Source organism: Vidua chalybeata, chromosome 3 (assembly GCF_026979565.1).
Source record: "Vidua chalybeata isolate OUT-0048 chromosome 3, bVidCha1 merged haplotype, whole genome shotgun sequence".
Taxonomy (NCBI): domain Eukaryota; kingdom Metazoa; phylum Chordata; class Aves; order Passeriformes; family Viduidae; genus Vidua; species Vidua chalybeata.
In genome coordinates this window covers 23,704,686-23,727,579 of record NC_071532.1, presented here as the reverse complement: position 1 = coordinate 23,727,579, position 22,894 = coordinate 23,704,686, and the positions used below count along the sequence as shown (strand labels likewise).

The following is a 22,894-nucleotide window of genomic DNA, read 5'->3' as shown; positions in this document are numbered from 1 at the left end:
CAAACTACCTTGAACACCAGCTAAAAGCACAAGAAAAAAAATCAAATAGTTCCTTCCACATCAGGATTACAAAACCTGACTTCCAATAACTTTTTCCCATATGGATTCTCTGATGGCTCAGCCGTACCCATGGAGTACCTTTATCTTCAGACAGGTACTAATTTGAATCCCATTTCTCCACCTCAGAAGTTATTTTCACAAAGCCTTAGAAGCACTCATTTTGAAAACTCTGCTTTATTAATGAGTGCGACTGAAATTTGGATTGAAGAGGTGCAAGTATTTGGGAGAGAGCAGCACATGATAAATCTCACTACCTTACTTGAAGAATTTACAGATTCTCTTACAAAAAAGAGAACTATCATGGTTCTTGGGATGCACAAAGGAAGAAGCAAAACAAAGCAACACAATTAAATAAAAATTATTAAAAAGCTGGCAAGAGGCTATGGTAGATTAAGAAATCACTCATAAACCTCTGTTACATAGAGGCTTATGTTTCCCTTCTTCCCAGGTAACAAGATGATGAAATGGCCTCAAGCTGCACATGGGGAGGTTTAGAAAAATTTTATATTAGGAAAAATTTCTTCATTAGGAGGAAAAGAATTAGGAAAGAATGTTCAGGTACTGAAACAAATTGCCCAGAGAAATGGTGGAAGCACCAGTGAAAGTGTTCAAAAAACGTGTGGATGTGGCACCTGGGGACATGGTTTAATGGTGAACGTGGCACTGCTGGGGTAACAGACTCTACCTCAGAGGTATTTCCAAACTTAACGATTCTATGAGCAGAAATTGAAGCTGTGCCTAGACTATTTAAACTCCCTGTCATTAAAAAGTCATCACTAAGAGGTGGGCAAAGCATCAAGTTCCACATCCACACCTACTTATGTCCTTTGGCACTATCTGCTGGACCACCAGGCATGCAAAGCTACACCACAAGACATCCCTTCCATCCCATATCAACCACCACTGCAGGGCATAAGAGCTACCTGTACTTGCCACACCTGGTGCAGAAACAAGACGTGGAAAAGTTTGGAGGGTGTGTTTCAAATGTCCCTGGTTGTTAAAAAGGGTTAAGTTAATAATAACTAGGGTTTGTAAAGACAAGTTGAGAAATAAGAGGAGGGACTGAGAGGAAAGCTGACGTCTTTACCAACAATTTCATGGGTGAAGGTGTGGGTGTTAACATCTTTGAAATGGGGCTTAATGTCTCTACTAACTCTGGGAAGCAGGTTTGTTGCAGAGCCCAGGCAGCTCGGCTCCTGAAACAAACAAGTGGGGGTCTGGACAAGCCTGAGTTTCTGAAGTTTGGAGTAAAATAGTAGGTTCAAGGGGGGGAATATGTGGTAGGCATTTAGGGAAGGCTGTACCTTCCTAGTACCTCAGCCAGTGGGGAAAGGAAGGGGGCAAGGTGCAGCTGGGACTTGAGGATAAAAGCAGGCTGTGCCCTCCAAAACCTCGAGAGAAAAGGCCATGGGTGTGTGCCCCAATGGACTCTCTCTCTTTATTGAATAAAGTTGCAGGACTCCCCTGTCTCGTTTTTGGACAAAGGCCTGTGGCATTTGTGGACTTTCCTGACATGAGGAAGAACCTCCTTATTGTGCAGGGCACCAAGCACCAGAACAAGTTGACCAGAGAGACTGTGGAGTCTCCCTCACCAAGGATATCAAAGAATATCTGGATGCAATCCTGTGCCCCGTGCTCTGTGATGACCCTGCTTGAGCAGGGAGGTTGGACCAGATGACCCACTGGGGTCCCTTTCAGCCTGACCACTTCTGTAATTCTGTCCTATACAACACAAAGTATTTCAGGAATGATATCATTTTATCACCTATTATACTGCTGATCCCTCCAAGAAGTAGGACCAAGCTAACATGCAGTAAGTGCATCTGACTCTTCTAAAACTGCTTCTTGTCTAAGAAGGCACAACAATAAATACTATCAGTTTACCCATATTTAATAGTGAAGAAGTGTTCAGTTTAGAGCAATAACATACAGTTAGTAAGATGCTGACATGAACTACATTTAACAAGGCTCTAACACAAATGAATTGGTCAGCTAGAAATGAGATTTGGAGCAATTTATCATGAGAGGAAGCAATTCTTGCAATCCCATTGTTGCCATTTACTGATATGCTTGCCCTTTTCAGAAGTATGACTTCATTAATTAATTGCCAAGGTGCCAAATCACATGACCTGTCAAATCATGGTAATATGCTAAAGCAACACAGTCATTATCAAGAGAATCAGAGTGCCCAGCAAGTACCCAAACTGCAAACTATTCTTAAATTGCCACATGAACTCACAATTTAAATAACATTCTGCTTTGGAGGAACTTTACTACCCAAAGTGAAAAATTTTACTCTGTGGCTGTTCTGAACCTACTCATCTCTTTAGGATCTTAATGTTTTTAGAAAGCACAAGTTCTTAATTTTCTACATCAAGTATTAGACACTGTAAAAAGTATTTTCCTGCATCCCACTCAAACGGGCCTCCTTTAACAGACAGCTTCTGAAATAACTTGTATATAAGAATAAGAGAGCAGCTCTGAGGAGTGGTCAGATTTTTAATGGACAACATTTCAGTATCTTCCTCTGTATTGAATTCCTCTGAGCAGTGTACTAGCATAAGAAAATTTATTACTGTCTGATGAAAATTACAGAAAAATATGCCTACACCTCATGCTGCTGAGGGCTACTCTAGAAGCCTCTGGAACTAAATTACTTTATGCAGACACAAAATAATAACATTTGAAGACAAATGACAGGTCAAATAAATAACGAAGATTTCGACAGAACACTGTTTGGAATGTCTTGGGCAATGTTTCTACTGTATGCAGCATTAACACTCAAATAAAAATACTTGTGCCACTGGAGTATACCTCATTCTCTGAAACATTTTGAATTACACCAACAGAAGTTGTTATATTTACAACAGGCAAATTTGGATGCCTAGCAACACCAGAAAACTTGTTCTAGCAAAATGATTAGCATCTGGGCAAATAAAATCTCTCTTTGAAAGTTTTCTCATTTAGAGAAGCGTAAAGAAAAAATACAGGGAAAAAATAGTAGTATCAGCAAAAGTGGAGGAGAAACCTTTTCCATCCTCTTCCCCCCCCATCCCCAGAAAAGAACAAAGAAAAAGATGAAAGGAAGTCTATTTCAAGTCTATATCAAGTCTATTTCAGGTCTATTTCAGCTGGGAAATCTACCAGAAGGTATCTGTATATATAACATAGTCTCTAAAAGATGTTATCAACCTCTGGAAAAAAACCCACAAACAAAACCCCATCACAATCCTCCTGAAACAAGAGAGAAGCTACACACATCATACCGAACATATCAAAAGACACCCAACATTTCAGGAAGAAAATGAAAGGCTTCCCAGCTGGTTGCTTGGAACATCTTGCTTTCATCAAGTCTCTCCACTACCAGTCTTTATATCTGCACAGCCTACTAACAGAACTGACCTTTTCTATTCTGTTACTCAGCCTTCCTTCCTTACAATGCTACAATAAAAAAATTATGGCCTTTGAGGTCACTATGCTCGCATAAGAAATTACATAAAACAGTAAATCTATGAACTTCTTTTGCAGGAGAACTACTCATTCTTTCCCTGCTCGATGGCTACAGCAGCACTTGTTGATTCTTGGCTTGCAGCAGAAAAGCTTTAGAGGAGGAAACACACACCGCACTGGATGCTCAGCTGCACACGCTGCAAGGGCTTTAGGCCTTAGAGAGTCTACCACTACCGGAAAAACACAAACAGACAGGAAAACCTAACAAAGCTTGGGAAAAAAGTTTTGATTTATCTTTCGCCCGCTGTCCCTTTTTCAACAAGGCGTGGAAGTTTCTCCCTCCAGCCCAGTGCTCGCTCATAAACGCGTCCAGCCGCCGAGACACGGCAGTGTCACTTCTCGGACCGCCAGCGCCTCGTCCCCCGGGGGCCTGGCGCGGGCTCCATCACCTTCTCCCCAGCGAAAGGGGCAGCAGCGGGGAGGGGAGGCCCGGCCCGATCGGGGCCACCACTCGCCCCCACGTTCCCACACCCCGCCCATGGCGCGGAGACGGTGTCCGGACCCTCTCCCGCAGAGAGCGGCCCCGCGGCCGGGCAGGGCCGGCAGACACGTGTGTCCCCCCGGACTTACCAGCTCTTCCTCGCCGCCTGAGCTCGGGTCGGGGTAGGTTCAGCGACCCGGAACATGAACCCGGCGCCTCCCCCGGCCGCTCCCCGAGGAGGCTGGCGCCGCTTCGCAGATACTGGGCGAGGGGAGGCGGGCGGGGGCCGAGGGCGGGAGGGTTCGGGCCGGGCGGGGACGGCGCGGGCGGCCGGCGCTGCTCCTCAGTCCCCCATGATGAGAGCCCGGAAGCAGCCGCGGCACCGGAGGAAGCTGGACGCGACCACCTCGCCTCTTCCCTTCCCTTGCCCGGCGCTGCCCAGGGACGCCGCGTCCCCTCCAGCACCCCCGCCTTGGGTTCGGTACAGCTCGACGGAGCTCCCGCTGCCACCGGAGCACTGCTTGTACCGGGCTGCGGGGCCGCCGGGAGCAGCGACACCCCCGCGCCCGAGCGCACTGGGACGGTCCCGTTGCCATGGCGGCAGCGTCTTGCGGGCGGGAGGAGGGAGGGAGCATGGCCGCCCTGGCACGGCTTCTGGAGAGGCTGGAGGGACTCCGGGAGGAGTATTTCCTTACGAACAGGTACTTGGACCGTGCCGGTGGTGGGGCGGGATACACCGCCTTATGCTGGGCTGGGGCGGACGGGCCCTGCTCTCCCCCGGCAACGAGATGGAGGCAGCCCCCCTGGAAACTGTCCGGTTCTGAGCTCCTCAGTACGAGGGAGACACGGAGCTCCTGGAGAAGGTTCAGTGGAAGGCTATGAAGATCATTAAGGAACTAGAGCATACGAGGAAAGGCTGAGGGAGCTGGGCCTCTTGAGCCTCGAAAAGAGACGAGTGAAAGAGAATCTCCTCCGTGTCTCTAAGTATCCGAAGGGAGAATGTGACGAGATGGACCAGGCTCTTCGCAGTGGTGCCAAGCAATAGGACAAATGACAGTGGGTAGAAACTGGATGGACTGCAAGTTCAATCTAAATATGAGTAAGAACTTTACTGTGCAGGTGGCCAAGCACTGGAACAGGTTGACCAGAGAGAGGGTGGAGTCTCTCTCACTGGAGATATTCAAGAACTGTCAGGACACAATCCTGTGCCATGTGCTCTGGGATGACCCTGTATGAGCAGGGAGGTTGGACCAGATGACTGGTGGCCCCTTCCAGCCTGACGCACTCTGTGATTATACGATTCTGTGAAACTGTTTCGCTTTAAAATCCCTCCCGAGAGCACCAACCCACCGCCTTTTTCCCAATATTTCCACAGCGATCTGAGGAGACCTGCTGGCCGCAGCGCAGCGTCTTTAAGGGACCCGTTTATACACAGAAAATACTGAGTGTCCCACTCTTCCCCCGCCCCCTTGCTGATTTTTAGGGTTAAGGAGCCTCTGCAAACTCCTGAAACTCCCTGCGCCTCGCAAGTTCCGCCCTCTCCCGCCTCGGGAGCCGACCTCCTTCCCCCGGTCCCGCCCCTGGAGCCTCCCTCCTCTGTCCCGCCTTAGAGGTGCTGCTCTTCCCCGAGCATCCGTCGAGATGCGGCGCGCCAGCAATGAGTCCCTGCTCTCGTGGCTCACATCTGTGACTGTCTGGACGTTTGTCCTCTTACAAACACACGACTTATTTTTTAATACTTTTAAAAATGTTATTTATTTTTTTAAAAAGTTAATTGAAAGATATCAGATCTGTTATTCTCGTCCTCACCAACTGGGATGTTTTGTGCCGAGTTTTCTGACTCCCAGAATGGTAGTGGCCAGCTTTTCCCAGACCAGATTTTAGGAAATTAAAAGTTGTAAGACTTAGTTAAATATCACCGAGATTTGTCCTATAAATCCTTTTATTCAGCTGCACTGTTGCTGTATGTGTAATGGAAAAAGCTCAAATATAAAAAAAAAAAAAAAAAACACCAGGCATGTTTAGAACAGTTGTGTTTTTTTAATTCACTAATTAATGAAGCATTTATTTTTGAATCTAATTGCAACACCATTAGCATGAATAACAAAGCTCCTGAACATTGCTAAAAGTTAGAGATCAAGTCCTGCCTGCATGTAGAGTGTTGTGTTTTTCTGTTCTTTGCCTGAACTTTCACTCATACTCTTGTGACTGTACACACAGCAGTTCACTAAACAAACATCAGTTACAGGAGGCTGTGCTTGTATTTCACATATTTCAGGTTAGAAAGAGCAGTCTGAACCAGACTTGGAAATCCATTGGAGGGCAGCATGCTTGTTGTTTGGGGATTTCGTTTTTGGCAGAGCTCTCAAAAAATGAATTGTTCCTCTTTTAAGAATGGGCTATGATCCGTCAGTTTCAGAAAATTCAGATTTACAACTGAGAATGCAAATGAGAGGATTCAAAGAGTCCAGTGCAGCAACAAGTCTTTGTAATATTTTTCTGATCTTAATAACATTGCTGTTGTGCTTTATGCAGAATTCTGTTTATGTGAGAAGTATGAGGTTTCCTAAACTGGCTTTTTAGGGAAAGCACCTTTCTAGGGAAGGTGCCAATGATGCCACAGTGCAATACCATAAGCCTGCATTTTGAGAAATACCCTCAGCATAAGGATTAGAATATACAAGGTCCACTAATTCATTCTCTTAAGTGTTACACAGTTTTATCACTCTACTCATTCAAGAACCTACTTTTATTTACTGTAGTATCTGTATGTCAAGTGCTTGAGTAGGCCTTTTTAACTTTCAGTACAGCCTTTGTGAAGTATCTGTGACTCTCAAGAGCTTAACTCAAGCAGTATGACAACTGTGCAATCTGATCAAAAGGGCTGATATCTGCTTGAGAAACTTACACCTCGAAACACTTCTGCTGGCAAGGGCAGCTGGAAATGTTTGTGGAACTATCCTGTGAGAAAAACAAGTCTGTTGTTGGTTTGCTTCAATAAACTTTACAAGGACTTCTCTCCCACCCTGGCCAGGCAAGACTGAATTCCAACTAGGAAAAATCTATCAGGGAGTAAGAGAGGAGAAGGCTTCTGCTCTTCCAGAAGACTTTGTCACTGCCAAGTGGGTAGGACTGGGTTTGGCACCTCTGACATGGCCAGTCCCACATCCCCCTCATTTCCAAGCTGTAATTGTGACTGCCTGTCCAGGGCCAAATCGCTCATACCCTTCTGATCAAAATCATTTTCCTCTAAGGAAAAGTTTTCTGGAGGTGTCTGGTTCCTGTTGAAGACTAGGAATCTGCACAGGAAAGGAACAAGAAAACTCTCTAGACAGTTTTGAAAACTGTTCATTTTTAGGTAAAAAAGCTTGTTTCCCAGAGTTTTCAGGCACTGAGAATGTCTGATGCACATCAGACAGTGAAATTTTGTGCCCATTTAATGTGATTTGAGAGCACATACTGCACCAGATGAAATGAGTGGAGCTAATGTTTCTTGAACTCTGGTAGTAAATCTGCAATTCATTTCATTTTCAGACCTATAATGAGGATAATCCTAATTTATCAGATAAACAGTAATCTTGTTGGTATTTACTGAGGCAATTAATGTTGACATGAAACTTTGTTAGGAGAGCTAATTAAGAAAACAAACTAATAGTAACCTGAATGTTATTTTTTGTCAGGTGTAACAAAGAATTTGGTGACTATGTTCCTAATAAAAATGGGAAAGAATAAAAATCAATGAAAATTAAAATTTAAGTTCAAAAACTTGTCAATTACTGACATTTTGAAACAAACAAAAGAAGAATGAAAGCTAGAGGTGATCTCATAGCTGAGTTCTATCCCTCAGCATTGAAACTCATAATGGTAACGATTTTTCCTCAATTCTCTGAAAAATCTCCTTCAGACTAACAATATTTTTATTTAATCTCTTTTAGTTTCATGGTCTTCCTTACATGACTTTTAGCTTTGTCACAAACATTGTAGATTCGTAATTTTTTACAGTTATATGATTTTTTTTTTTGTAACTCAGGCCTAATTATCATTAAAGCATTATCCACATATTTCATCTTCAATGGAAGAAGTCCATGTGGCATGCTGACATGTATCTAAGTATTGTATGGGAATAAGAAATACCCACTCCCAAAACTTACATCCTCTACGAGCTGCAATATTCTTGTTACCTTCATACTATGCAACTAATGTAAATTAAATTTTTCTGCACTACCACTGAATTATGTAGAATTAAAGGTAAAAAAACTGGTGAAAAAGATCTGAAGCTGCAACAATAAAACATATTTAGAATAATATTTTTGCTCTGGTTCTACATGACCATGCTGAGAAATATTACTACTTTTATATTTTTTCAGAGCTATAGATGAAGACAGAAAAAGAAAGTACAAAGCTGCTGTCAAGATCCAGTGCTGGTTTCGAGCATGCAGAGTCCGAGCCTATCTGAGGTAGTATATTAAGCCTCTCTTAATCTATGTTTCAGCATTGAATTTTTCCTCAAAATTTCTCATGGTATTACTTGATTTTAATAAAATTGGAGCATTTTGCAAAAAAAAAAAAAAAAAGGCAATTAAATATATGCTGTGTCATTGTAATAAATAACAATTTTTGATTTTCAGAACTGTATACAATTAAAAAGGCATGATGCTAGAAAGCATGGAAATTATCTTCAGAATAAATATGCAGTATTTTTTAAGAAATCTTGTTATGACTGGGAGAAAAAGAAATAACTAGATATCCCTTCGATATGCTGTTTCAGAGAGTTTTCATATAGAATCATAGAATATTCTGAGTTGCAAGGTCCCACAAGTATCTTCAAAGTCCAACAGCTGGCCCTGCTCAGGACAATCCTGAGAGTCAAACCATATATCCAAATGCTTCTTGAACTCTGGCAGGCTTGGGCTGTGACCACTTCTCTGGGAAGCCTGCCCCAGTGCTCAACCACTCTCTGAGTGAAAAACTTTTTCTAATATCCAACATAAATCTTCCCAACACTGCTTCAGCCCACTCCCTTGGGTCTTGTCACTGGTCACCAGAGAGAAATCAGTGCCTGCCTCTCTGCTTCCCCTTGTGAGGAAGGCGTAGACTGCACTGAAGTCTCTCCTCAGTCTCCTTTAGGCTGGACAGACCAAGTGACCTCAGCTACTCCTCATATGGCTTCCCCTTCAAGGCCCTTCACCAGCTTTGTTCTGGGAAATGCTGTATCAACACTGGACTTGATCTTGTCCAGTGTTCAAGGCCCTTCACCAGCTTTGTTCTGGGAAATGCTGTATCAACACTGGACTTGATCTTGGAGGTAGTTTCCAACCTTATTGATTCTATGATTTTATAACATAGTTACAAATTTCCTGGTAACTATGGTTGGTCCATTCTCCCAGAAAGCCCTCTTCAATTTTTTATGTCATAAGCCCAACTGGCCAAACTCATCTGTTCAAACTTCTGTATCTTCATAAAACAGGGCGGTTGAGGGAGAGGGATTGTTACATCTTATAGTTTGACCTCTTGCCTGTTGCAAGTAATTGTACATCATCCAGACCTACTGTATGAAACCTAAAGAATTATTAGCTTAAATAACATATACTACTTAATGGCCAATATTTCCCTCATAGGAAGATAGGCTGCAGTCATTATGTGCACTTAGAAGAAATGTACTTAAGCTGCACCAGAGGAGGTTCTGATGAGATATTAGACAGAAAAAATCAATAAAAGAATGATTAGGCATTAGAATGAATTGCCTGGGAAGATGGCAGAGTCACCATATTCTGAAGTTCAAGATGTGTCTGGATGTGGCACTTGCAATATGATTTACGGGTTGATTATGGTGCTGCTGGATGGACAGTTGGACTGGATCATCTTGAAGGTTTCTTCCAACAGGCTCAATGTAGCCAATTCTCAGTGTTCTGAATTACCCAAAGACTGCCTTCACTGAGTGGAGTGCAAGGCTTATAAGTTTGATGTCCATAGTTCGGTGGTATGAATGATCCCCTGTACAGCTTTTTCTATTTCCCAAAGTAATGATTCAATCATTTTTTGCAAAAATTTATGTGACATCAATTTTGAAATTTTTAGTAGCAACATATATGTCAATATATAAATAAATTAATTAAGGACAAAGTAAATATTCACAATTAAGCTAGATGTAATTTTATAAAAGAAAAAAGGTGTCTAAAAGGGAAAAAAGTATCTAAAAATTCAAGTGTCAGTAGGTTCTGTCAAATAGTTAAAAATGGTATAGCTGTGAAAATGTTGCATATGCCAGAAAAAATCCTGAACTGGTCAGATCTGTTGGTTAAAACCATGAAAATAAAACAATTTATTATGCAAATTAAATTTGTAAGGCTTTTTCATTAAACTTTTCTAATAGTATACAGGTAGGTTTGCAGTAACCCATGCTTTCCAAAAACAAAAGTATGTGTGTATGAATAAATGTATGTATATAATGGTCTGTGTGTATGCATTTGTATGTATGTATATAAATATATATATATACATGTATATGTATAAAGTATGCTTGTAGTGGTCATTTGTATGAGGCATAATACACTGTATGTTATTTTTATTACTATGAAAAGTTAATAGATCTGAAGTCTGAAAAACAAATTACTTTGTTAATATGTTTCATTTTAGACATCTGAGCAAAATGGTGATTTTGATACAGAAGTCGTGGAGAGGTTATCTAAGAAGAAAACACTTCAGAGAAATAGTTGAGGTAGAAAAGTACTTTTTAAAATTTTGTTTGCTTATTGGTTATCTGTAGAATACATATGAATAATTCATTCACTCATCATGAAATTAAAAAGCACAGATGCACTCTTAACTTTACTATAATGAAAAGCGCCATTAATTTCAACAAGCCTACTCTTAACAGTCAAGTTAAGTCAGTGTTTAAGTGTTTGCAGCTCTGGAGTATCAGTCCCCAAACCAGCAATGAGATCTGCTCATGCAGAAGTCTTCCCACATGATGCTAATTGCATAATTGCAGGACTGGAGCTTTGCAAGATGCTGCTTTTTTGTTTTGTTTAGTTTTGTTTTGTTTTGGGTTTTTTTTGTGTTTTTTTTTGTTTGTTTGTTTCTTTTTGGGGGGGGGGTTTGTTTTGTTTTGTTTGGTTTTTTGTTTTGTTTTGGTTTTGGTTTTTTCCTGGCAGAACTTAATTTTGAAAATAAAATAAGTCAATGTGTCTACACATTGCTATTTTATGTTTTAGTGGTTTAAATTTCTTACTTAATGAACCTTGAAGTATTTGAGGTTTTGCCTTAAGGCACACAGCAGATCATAGTCAATCTAATTCCTGTGATGGACCTGAAGAGAGCGAAAGCATGTGATAGCGCACAAGCTAAAACCTCTGCTAACAGATTTATGGGACTAAGAAGAAAATAACTTAAAATAAGTGATTTACTTCACTAATTTATCAATTTAATGTTTTACAATAATGTTAAACTTGTTAGTCATTTATTCTTGATTAATTTTGTTAAATTGCTGTTTTTAAGTCAAAACAGACAATTCAAGAAGTAAAAAAAGAGCTAAAATAAACCATATATTACTGACCAAAGTTCATACTCCCTACTAAACTATGTTCTCAAGTATTAGGACTTGTGTACCTGAAAGATCATTTATTTTTTCCCTAAGTCTATCAGTAATCTATGTAAAGATTTTCTCTCTTCCAGCTTCCTAACTGGCTTAACTAATAAATGATGAGCCATCCTTTCAGTGGTTTTCACTCATCTTCTAAAAGTAATTATTGAATACAGAGCAGCTAGCTGCATGGTTGCATTGGGTTCGAAAAAAGTAGGACTTCAGCTGAATATTATTCCTAAGTTTAAGGAAGGTTCGTTTAATCTAGGAGAGCTTCTGTAGAAGAGAGACATGATAATCTATCTTAAAATTTGTTAATGAAAAGAAAGGATCTGTGCAGTCAGTGAGACAAGGGAACGAAGAAATCAACATGATCAAACAGATTGCCTGTAATCACAAACCTGAGAGAACTAACATCATAAACTCCCCTCAGCTTTCTCTTCTTGAATATAATTCTAAAAGGTAAAATAAAAGTCTTTAATCAATAAAGCCTTGTGCATATTTAGTTCTTCAAATAGACATAACTGAAAAACTTGCCAAATCTGAAGTTTGTGGAACAATGTAGGACAAAAAATTCTGCAACTTAATACACACATTCTAAATCAGATGATGAATTCATCCAGTTTCTGGATTCCAGTACTTATCCAGTGCTAGCCAGAGCTCTAGAGGAAGAGAATCTCATTAGAAAGCTTACAAATTTTACAGCAATCAGCACAGGAAATTATCTTTTCTCCTCAAACACTACATTTTGTTTTTGCCATCTCTGTGACTGGAGAAGACTAAATAGAACAGCTTGATTGGAAGCCAACCTGAGTACCACACAAGTATGAGATAAAAAGGCACATTCTACTCTCTTTGGACTGTTGTATTCAGTGTGTTTTGGGGTGGACTTAAATATAAAGTGTGAGTTAATACCTTATATTTGTTGTTTTACCGTCTTTACTGAATTAATGGTTAACTTGGAATATTTAAAGAGCAAAATCTCAGCAGCTTAACATAACTTTCAAATTAAAGGACCAAGAAATGTTTGCAAAGAATTCTTGCTAATAACTGTTGTAATGACTCCTGACTATGAGACACAATGATGCATTTGGTATGATAGTTCCTTAAATACACTGGTCACTTTAAAATTTGTCTGCTGACAATGATTGGATTGGTATCTGCTGCCAGCAAACAAGGCAAAGCATATGCACAAAATACCCATGATTGCTTGATAATAAATCATTTTAATGATTATATTCAAAATTGTGAAATGTGAATGGTACTGATGCAGAAAATAACAAAGGCTGAGGCTCATCAGATTGGCTGTCCATATGTGCATCACCACTAGTATTTCATTTGCTTCTCCTCTAGAGCCTCTTCCTGTGATTGTTAAGATATATATTTTGTAAAAAAACCCTAAAAAACCGAACAACTATTGATGGCATTTATATGATTAAAGTTATGTACCTTTCTATTCTAAATATAAGTGATTTGATATAAATCTTTGTTTCCTTGTTAATCTCAAACTAAAATTAAGAACTGCTCTCCTACAGTTTTCTTAATAACTTGGTTACATTGATTATGTTGGATTCTGAAAGTTTGCATGACCTGCAGGAAGGTATGAATATTAGAAGCAGACAAACACCAGAACATGGAACAAACTGTGCATCATTGTTTCTTTATTACTATTTTCTCAAAGCCAAGGAATCATTTGCTAAAGCAAGGGAAATTGTAACATTTCATTATTACATGAAGCTGGTATGCACGATGGCCACATTTTCAGTTTACTTTGGAAGGAGATGCAGTTGAGAAAAGTGAATATTTTATGTTATATAGTTTGGCACCACCCTAAGTGATTTAGCTTCAAGTCAACAACCAGTTTTAAATAGTTCCAGTCCAATAGGAATTAGACAAATGCCTATTTGGTCTGCAAAATCCCCCGAAATACAACATGACCACATTTGCAATTTAGACCATGTGTTGCTTCCTTCTCTCAACCTCAATCTCACTCTCAAATTCAATCAGATTCCTGGTTCTCTTTGAATTTGTCATTTTGTATTAACTCTTTAAAGCAAAAGAAAACACCAATCAGAGCACATTTGTATATGATCCCCAAGCATGTTTTTAAATGCAAAATGAGAAAATAATACAAAAGTTTGTATATACTTCAAATATGTTTTGAAAACCTACACTTAAGGTAAGCTGGTAGGAAGGCCTGTATATTAATGTCAGAATTCATGACAAAGACATCTTGGCTCAGAAGTAGAGGTGGCACATGGATGAGATGAGAAAGTAATTCTTTCCAGAGAGTCAACCTAGCAGTGTCACATTTGAATTGGGACTTAGTGAAAAATGAGGGGCAATCCAATGGGTATAGGCTGAACTGCATTAAATTCCACTTAAGCATAAGAAAAGAGTCTTCTGAACAAGCAGGCCCCAGTTCAGGAAATAATCTTTTGTTTATTAGGAGAGCGCGTACATGTAGACTTAGGTTGAAGCACTAAATTATGACACTTTTTGTGAATAGCAACGAACACCTTCTCTATCATTTGTAATAGCAGAACTTTCTAATCAGGATTAGAAAACAGAGGCAAATACATTTGCAAAAGGACCTAGATGGTGACACAGCCTTTGGCTTTTGGTGTAAGAATAAAGTTGTAACACAGTTGCATGGGCAGTTCTGCATTTGAGAGACTTGTGATTTAGAGCAAGAGTTGAGTAAAAGCAGGAATGTGTAACATCCTTCTTGTTTTAGGTGACCCTCTTAAGTGGTGGTAGGATAAGGCCTGAATTCCTCACACCTTAGTGGGGTGTGCACTGACTGGCAGAGTTCTTCAATATTTGGACAAGCTCAGAGTCAAAGTGGTCCCACATTGTCTCTCAGTATGGATGATATAAAGAGCATTAATGATGTAAGGTCTCCAATTTATGTTCCTCAATGAAATGGGATGCATTCAGACCTAAATGCTCACAGCTTTCAAATATGAGAAGAATAAACAAAAAAGTGGAAAATTGTTTAGTTTAATCACTGATGGACAGAAATCTGATGAATCTTTTTAAGCTTAGGAACATTTTAAGCTTCCATTAAAATGTATTTTATCTATTTGGTGGTGTGGTAACTCTTATGTTCACTTCCAATCTTTTTAAGCTTAGGAACATTTTAAGCTTCCATTAAAATGTATTTTATCTATTTGGTGGTGTGGTAACTCTTATGTTCACTTCCAATATGAGCTGCAACCCAAAATTGTATCAATTTAATCAAGCAGTTTAGAGATATGCTTAAGTCAGGCAACCATTATTTCTATCCATTATTAGCTATCTACAGTTAGTATCACTCAGTAAATACTTATGGAGAATAAAGGGGAGAGACACAGTCCATTATATATTCTAATTTGCACATTTTAGGTAGATTTTCCCTTGAATATATACATGTATGTATCTGTGTATGTATGCACATCCACACGTATGCATGAAACTTCTTTGAACTTTAACAATTCTGCAATTTTCTTTCTTATAAGAAATATATTTTGTACTGTTTCCATTATTAGTAGATTGGTATGATATTAAAGTGAGCATTTAAAATGCACCTTAATTAAACTGCAGGAATTATGCCTTGCTTAATGTAATGAAGAAAGAGAATTTAAAATGAAGTAGCATCATTGTGTTCATTTGTAAATAACATATTGCAGCCAACTGTTTCTTAATTGCCCAGACTGTTGATAAATAATCCAGTCCTGCTGCTCTCCACAGACAATTTGCTTTGGATCAGACTAGGCAATTCAAATAACACTAATTACAGTGAAACCCTTTTATAGTGAATTCCTGTTTGCCATGGGGGAGAAAATCACTATATCAGGGGAAAGCACTTTTGCCTTTGATTTGTGTCTAAAACATGAGAAACACATAAAAGCTGCATGTTGTGCTAAATAAAGGACATACTCTTGCATTCAAAGTACTTATATTTTACTTTTTATGATACAATTGTGAATTATGTTCATTTTGCATTTGTAATTAGAGGGCGGAACAGATGTGAAGGCTTAGTTTAAAGTGATGTATCCATTAAAATAACCTATGCTGCCAAGTGATTGCTTAGTATAATAGGGGATTCGTTCACTATGAGAGGAATTCTACTTTATTGGAAGGAAACCAGGACTTGAGGAAATGTTTTCTATATCAGGGGATTCACTGTAACATGGTATCATTGTATTTATGATTTTATGATGTTAAAATGTATATTAAATGAAACAAAATTCCCAACGATTACTCAGGAGGCAGCTAAGTACATAACATTTAGTACAGATGGTTGGAAGGCACAATTTTGCTCCATCACTGCATCCGTATCCTTGAACGATTTCGACTGAAGACAGCATTTCTCTGAATTTTTCATTAAACCAGACATCTTGAAATATGAATTCCTTTTATGTTTCTGTGAGTTTTGGCTAAAAGAACCCCAGTGAATAAATCATACAATACTACATGTCACCAGCACTTGTGAATATTTCTGCTTTGTTATTCTACTCTCAGTAGAGCACCATTGATTATCAAACTCAGCGGAGAGCATTTTATGATCATATATCTCCATTAGCTCCTAGTTTGACTACCATAGATTTTTCTGGTTAAGCCTGCATTATGTATTAGGAAGCCTATCTCTTCAATACAAAGTTTGATTTTATTCTCTCTAAGCCTAGAACTCTTATTATGTATTATGTATAAAGATTCTTATCTTTTATATGTAAAAATAGCAGACTGTCTTTGTGCAACTGAAATATGTGCCTTTTTTTTTTTTTTTATTCACAGAGAGCATATTTTATTAAGAAGTTGAAATTCTACAATGAAATGGCTGTCAGGGTAAATATTTCTTCACTTGTTAAACAAATGAAAAGTCAATTGTGCTCCGAATTTGCTTTTAATAAAATGAGCAAAGCAGAATAATATACACTTGATTGATATGCTGATGGCAACAGCAGGAAATACTACATAGTTAAAAATTAAAGTTTCACTGCGGAGTCAGGGTTGTATTTGAAAACTGTAGCTGAATTTGAGGTACCTGAATATGTCTTGCCCCATTTAAATGCCCATTGGACCTTATAATATATGATACTGATAAAACCCCCAAACATTCTATCTGCCAGTGCTCTTAAAAATGTAAGAACATTTTTTCTACAAAAGTAGACATATATTTGCAATTCTGACAAACTACAGGCCTACAAACTACAGTTGAGCTTGTTGATGTAGCTGTGCTTTTTCTCTTGTTAGTGTATGACATTTGCTGTATTGAATATCAAGAGTTAGAGAGCACAGGACAATTTCATTGCTTAAACACAGAGGTGGAACTGAACTGATCTCACTGATGATATTAAGAGTGAATTTTGCTAGACGAAGAAATGTATAAACAGACCTTGAACTTCAATGAATCTACAGCAAATGAAGTTTGTTGTGCATGAAACTGCAAAAGATATTTAACTAGAAACTAGCTTTTTTTTCCTGAACTTTGAAATTGCACTTGAACAAATATGTAAAACAAATATGGGGAAAACATAAAATAATTTTTGGGATTAAGTCTTTTTATGTTACTTATTTCTTTCATTTTGTGATATAAAACTGCTTTAATTTAGAAGCCTGTATCTTTTTACGCCAGGCACCTTACATTTTGAATTCTACCAAATGTAGGAATATGGTGACAATGGAGATTAACCCAGGGATTAATGCAGGGAAATTTGTGTAGAATAAGATTTTTAGAATGGATTTTAACTTTGTGGCCTCTCTGAGAATGACTCAGAGTCAAGAGACCTATTCTCATCAGGTGTTTTGCTTAGTTCTAGCTCTCTCAAAGGCACAAAGTAGAATCTTACATTTGGTGCATGTTAAAGAACTGAAGGTGTTTAACAGCAGTTTATTGCCACACAAAATATACCTTTTTGTTGTTGTTATAGTTCATTCCTTACTTAGCGAGTTTGAAAGTATTCTGCAGTGGATAAATGCTATTTACTCATGCAGCTGAGATCAGTGAGAAAACATAAGATGTAAGCCAGCTCTTAAAAGTTGCCTCTGTACTTCCAGAATTTATTTGAAGACCAAATTTCAGAGGTAATTATGTATTCTAGTCAAATGGAGTTTTGCATTTGGTCTTTCATTTTTAAAAGAAATTGAATGTGTTCCCATTCATTTGTAATGGAAATATAATGTTGAATCATTAGGTGATATAAATCTTCAAAGTACCATTTTTTCAGTCATGTCCTTTTCTTTAATGGAAATTTAAATCAGTAGAAAACAATAGAACAGATCTTTATTTAGTTGCAAATGTCAGAATCTGATTCTCCTCTATCTAAATCTTGTGCAGCCATATCTGCAGAGCAGACTTTGAATGCTACCAGTCTGAAACAGTGAATGCTTTTGAAGTTTTTTATGTCCTGTGTTTATTGAAGAAATAACCAAGGTCCAATAGCAAATCAGGCCTGTTGAGTTTCTGCACAGATCATGTGTGCTCAAACTTCAGGCTTTCTAAGCCAACAGTTCATTATATTCACTCATCATGAGCTTGATTCATGATTGATATAACTCAGTGTTCTAAAAATATAACAATAACTGTGTATGTTTTTCTATTTAACCACTTTGTTTTGCCTCATGGTATTATTAACTATTTATTTCAGTTTATAGTTACTCTTTAGACAGGTAGTTTCAGTTTTGGCATTTGAAGTATCAAGGGCATACACAGGTTTGTAGTTTTGAAGCCAGTCTACATATCTTGTTCTTCTGGATTGCATTTGGTTGTAATCAGAGCTATCAGTTTTACCTTTTAAAATTAAATCAGAGATCTTGTTTGAATCAGTTTCAGTTTTGAGGCAAAATATGATTCTATCTCTTAAAAGATTGAAGAGATTTAAGATTTAATCTTTTTTCCTGTAAATTTTCAGCAACAAAAGTAATCCTATGGCAAAAAAAAATTCCATGAGCAGATGGCTTTTGATATATCAAGGTTTTGCCATTTGTTTTAGTGCTTAAAATAAACATTATTTATAAGACCACTTACATTTTGATGTTACTTAATGAGGAATATGCATCATTGATTTGACTAGCTTAAGAGGTCATTTAGAACTTGCCCGTTAACAAGCTGTAATCTGCTGAGCACACAATGACTTTGTTTAAAATTATCTGTTCAGTGCTGATCAATGACAATAATTGTTTTGTACCAATCACTGTTGAAACTTGCTAATTACTTTGAAGGGCATACACACACTTGTCTCCTCTTTTTCAAGAATTTTTTAAACATTCACCTTGGAATTAAAAAGAATTGCAGTCGTAACATTATACTTCTTTATAAAAGGAAACGTTTGGAACTTTCACGTTGAAAATATGAGCATCATCAGAAGCTTTTTATAAAATGGTCTTTCCTAAAAAGATTAATCTTCAGTTTTGGGATCTCTGACATACAGTATTAGGGAAACAGAAATCAAACATAAAATAATCTGAGACACAATGCAGTTTTTCTTACTTAGATTTAATTCAGTTGAAATCAGTGAGTTCATTCTGAACAGAAAGTGGTGAAAAAAAAGGTAAAGTGCAACATTTAATTGGTACACTGAGCCCATTGGAGGTAATTATAGCTTTGTACTATTTGAGCCTTTTGTCTTTCAGTTGGAGTTTTGATCCTTTAACTCAGAAATATCCAGTTCTGCATTTATAACTGTGAGGTGAAGACTGTCAGAAAGAGTTTCAAAGGGACCATAATCCTGCATTAATGAGCACATGGCTATATGGAAGCCAAGTTGCTCTTGTTGAGAAATTTTGAAGCCAAACAGAAAAACAAAGCTAAGATCCTTATTCACATGCAAAGGATTTTGCTTAATCCCAGATCTCTGAAGGCATACTCATTCTCTGCTCTTTCTCTATTCCTTTTTAACCCAATAAGCTTGTGTATGAGAAAGTACTGTTGTAAAGAATATGAAATTTGCTATCACCTAGTGCAAAGCAGCATGTCTATAACCTTTCTTGTTCCCAGAACTCTTATTTGCTCATATTATAACAATATGTAGAGGTCCAAACCCCTTTCATTAAAAAAAAACCCAAAAAACTAAAACCAAAGAAAAACTAAAACCAAAACAAAAAATACCCAAAAAAACCCCAGAAATAAAACAAAGCAAAGCAAAACAAAACAAACAAAAAACCCCAACAACCTCCCAAAACCAACCAACCAACCAAACAAACAAAACCCCCAAAAACCAAACAAAAACAATCACAAATAACAACATGTAGGTAAAAAATACAACTTTTGAAATTGGTTTCAAGTCTTATTTGGGAAGGGACGAAAATCCATGCTGATGCACAAAGGGGAAATAGAAGAATATATTAACACTGGAAGTTAATATCTTCTTATTCTTAATAACTAACACATACCTCAAAGAATTACTGAAAGCTTTTCTGTGATTCTTATTCTCTTGTTAAATCTTGCGTAAAAGGATAATTATTACTGTACCCCAAGGTGCCATCAGTTGAGGCCAAATGTTGGTTTTTACTTTGAAGAATAGTGTTTGGGGGTATGTGAATGCAAAATGGGGCCAAAGTATGAAATACTCAGCCCTGCCTTAGTTGGTGTCATTTTAGATAGCTCCAGTAAAAGTCTGGAGGTGGAAAATTTGCATACTTTTGTCAGTTGTCACAGTGGTATAGAATTGGACTGCCCTGGAACTGGTAGGAGTAGAGATAGTTTTGCCTGTTACTGAAGAGCACTCCCAAGACTTGATGATAAAGATTCTGAAATTATTGAGTGCAATTGTTACTGCTAATCTGGGCATTTGGCAGCTTTTTTTTTTAATTTGCCTTCTTCCTGAATCAAACACAAAAGCCATGACATTATTTTCCTTCCCTTCTTTTTTTTTTTTTTTTTTTTTCTAAAAAAAAAAAAAAAAAAAAAGGTGCTTATTTAGGAAGAAGTAGGCTAAGAAAAATATGCAAATAGCACAACCACATGGGTTTCAGTCCACTTCTTAAAAAGTCGTTCCTTGGTTCTGGAAAGAGAAAGGTTGATGTAAAGAAAAAAAATGTTACTTAGAGATACAATGAAGTGTTCAAATTCTTGAAAAGTCTGGTAGCTAGGGGCCAACAGGAAAAGGAGAGCTCTTAGTACATGGCAACATTTTACTTTTCTATGCATTTAGATAAGGGGAGTAGCTTCTGGATAGTAAAACCTCCAAGTTTTTGCTTTTTAGATTCTGCCTTTCAGATGTTACGTATTTTAGGATTTCAAATATATAAAGTTCAAAGAGATGGATGTTGGAGCAAATGAAGCTACTGCAGACTAGAAGATAGAAATTGGGAGATTAAAGTAGAAAAATATTGAGAAAAAAAGGAGACAAAATGCAATGAAGAAAGTAAAGAATATTTTGCAGGAAAATTAATAATAAGTTCAAGGATGGAAGAATTTAAATATGGAGGAGCTAGACCCTGAGAAGAGAGGAAAAGATGGTTACTCTGTTTTTCAGATGTAGACATCCAGAGTACACTGACCTCTTATGGCAAGGAAAATCAGGAAAAAGAGCAACCCTCAGCATGACTGAATAGAGCAAGTTACATCTTTCACCTCTATATGTCGTAGCATAGGGATAAATATAACTCACCAAATGGCAGTCCTGATAGCTTTTTACCTATTTACAAAATTACAGAATCATTTAGGTTGAGAAAGGCCTCTAAAGTCATTGAGTACAACCTTTGACTGATCACTACCTTGTCAACTAGACCATGGCACTAAGCGCCATGTTCATTTGCTTTTCTCAAACTCTTTCAGGGATGGTGGCTCCACCACTTCCCTGGGCAGCCAATTCCAATGCTTAATTGTCCATTCTTAATGCTTACTTTGCCATGCCAAAAAGCAGATAGCTGGTAAACAGGTAATGATTTCAGAAACATCATGATAAGAATTTTCAAGTATCAGAGAAGGTTTCAACACATTTGTTGAAATCAGTTCTTGGGGAAAGTTGGATAGACTAAGTATTTTTTTCCTACCCTTTTCTTTCTTTTTTTTTTTTTTTTTCAAATGATCCTTTTCAAAATGTACCAAAATATTAACCCTTTTAGTTGTAGGATGCTACCTAATTTCTATTCATAATACAACTTTATAACTAGCTACAGATAAAGAGCTTTTCTTTTCCAGGTTAGGCTTTCTCTAGGTTAGACTTTCTCTGTTATGCAAGAGAATAGTATTTCTTGAGAAGAATGAAACTAATGTGGAACAAATAGACATGATTCATTTTACATTGGAGATAAAAGAACTGAAATTTATATATGAACTTTTCAGAAAGTCTGATTCATTGAGTTCCTGAGAAGCCTTCTGTTCACTTTACACCTTTGCAGAGCACAAAGGTGAAAGTGTAGCAGGAGATGTTGGGGAAGTGGTGACTCAGTGCTACAATATGTTACAACCTACATTAATTTCTTCATGGAAACTTACCAGTGCTTCTACTTGCTATCACTTTTAAGGAAAGAGGTACTTGAGATCTAGTGCACGTATTTGTTATGCATGCAAACTTTTGATTTGAAATATACTAAGCAAGTATTTATTTCCTCCAGATCCAGAAAACGTGGCGAGGCTATTACGTTCGGAAGTATATCCATAATTTTTGTGCACTGAAGAAGTACCTGAAAGCTGTTTCTATGAATAACGAGCTTGTCAGGTAAAGATAAAAGCTTCACGTAGTAAGGCATTCATTTGCTCGTCTTTTATTTGTAAAAAGTTTGTGGCACTAATTAAACTATTTCTTTGAGTGTAGGTTCCCCTCCATTATCAAATATATATCTCTATCAGTCACGATTCTCTTTATCCTATGCCTATTCATGTTACACCACATTCTGTTTTCATTTACACTGTTATGAATTCAGAATAATTTCTTTGAATTCATTAGGTGTCCTCTGGGTTTGTACTAGTTTAAGAAAAATGGATTTGTCTCTTCACCTATGCTCAGAACTCATAGGTGATTATGCCCTAAATAGGGTTTCTTGAACTAGATTTTTTCCCCCCAGTATACACAAGCTAACAAAAAAATTATTTTTATAATTGGTTTTGAATATGGATTATTGACAATGAATGCAAGGGCAGATTTGGATTTAAGTTGCATGCATGAGCCATACTATGAATATTAATTGGGAAAGATACTGGTGTGGATACAGTAAAGCAGATTCTTTTCATAGTTACAGAAGAGAACTAATAGCCTGTCAGATTTCTGTCTAGAACTGTTCTTGCTCTATGTTCTTTCTCTATTTCTCCCATCCATCCATTGTCTTTCCTTGTACTTAAGCTGAAACCTCTCTAAAATAGAGGTAATTATTTCCCTCTAGTGGATTTGATA

General features: G+C 37.8%; 2 protein-coding genes across 5 annotated transcripts in view; one reads left to right on the top strand and one right to left on the bottom strand.

Moving 5' to 3' along the window:
• GPATCH2 (G-patch domain containing 2) overlaps positions 1-4,534 on the bottom strand; it is a 120,354-nt gene extending 115,820 nt beyond the window's left edge. For all 3 annotated transcript variants that reach the window (XR_008430201.1, XR_008430200.1, XM_053939301.1), the window contains exon 1: positions 4,141-4,534. Coding sequence is in view for 1 of the 3 variants with exons in the window: in XM_053939301.1 (XP_053795276.1) it covers positions 4,141-4,196 (56 nt within the window). In the remaining 2 variants the exon portion in view is untranslated. The remainder of the gene's footprint in view (positions 1-4,140) is intronic.
• An 84-nt stretch (positions 4,535-4,618) lies between these two features.
• SPATA17 (spermatogenesis associated 17) overlaps positions 4,619-22,894 on the top strand; it is an 85,996-nt gene continuing 67,720 nt past the window's right edge. The window contains exons 1-5 of one of the 2 annotated variants that reach the window (XM_053938562.1): positions 4,619-4,692; positions 8,359-8,448; positions 10,628-10,709; positions 16,353-16,403; positions 22,119-22,222. In XM_053938562.1, the coding sequence (XP_053794537.1) occupies positions 4,625-4,692; positions 8,359-8,448; positions 10,628-10,709; positions 16,353-16,403; positions 22,119-22,222 (395 nt within the window). In that variant the 5' untranslated portion in view covers positions 4,619-4,624. The remainder of the gene's footprint in view (positions 4,693-8,358; positions 8,449-10,627; positions 10,710-16,352; positions 16,404-22,118; positions 22,223-22,894) is intronic. The other variant, XM_053938561.1, reaches the window with a different exon arrangement.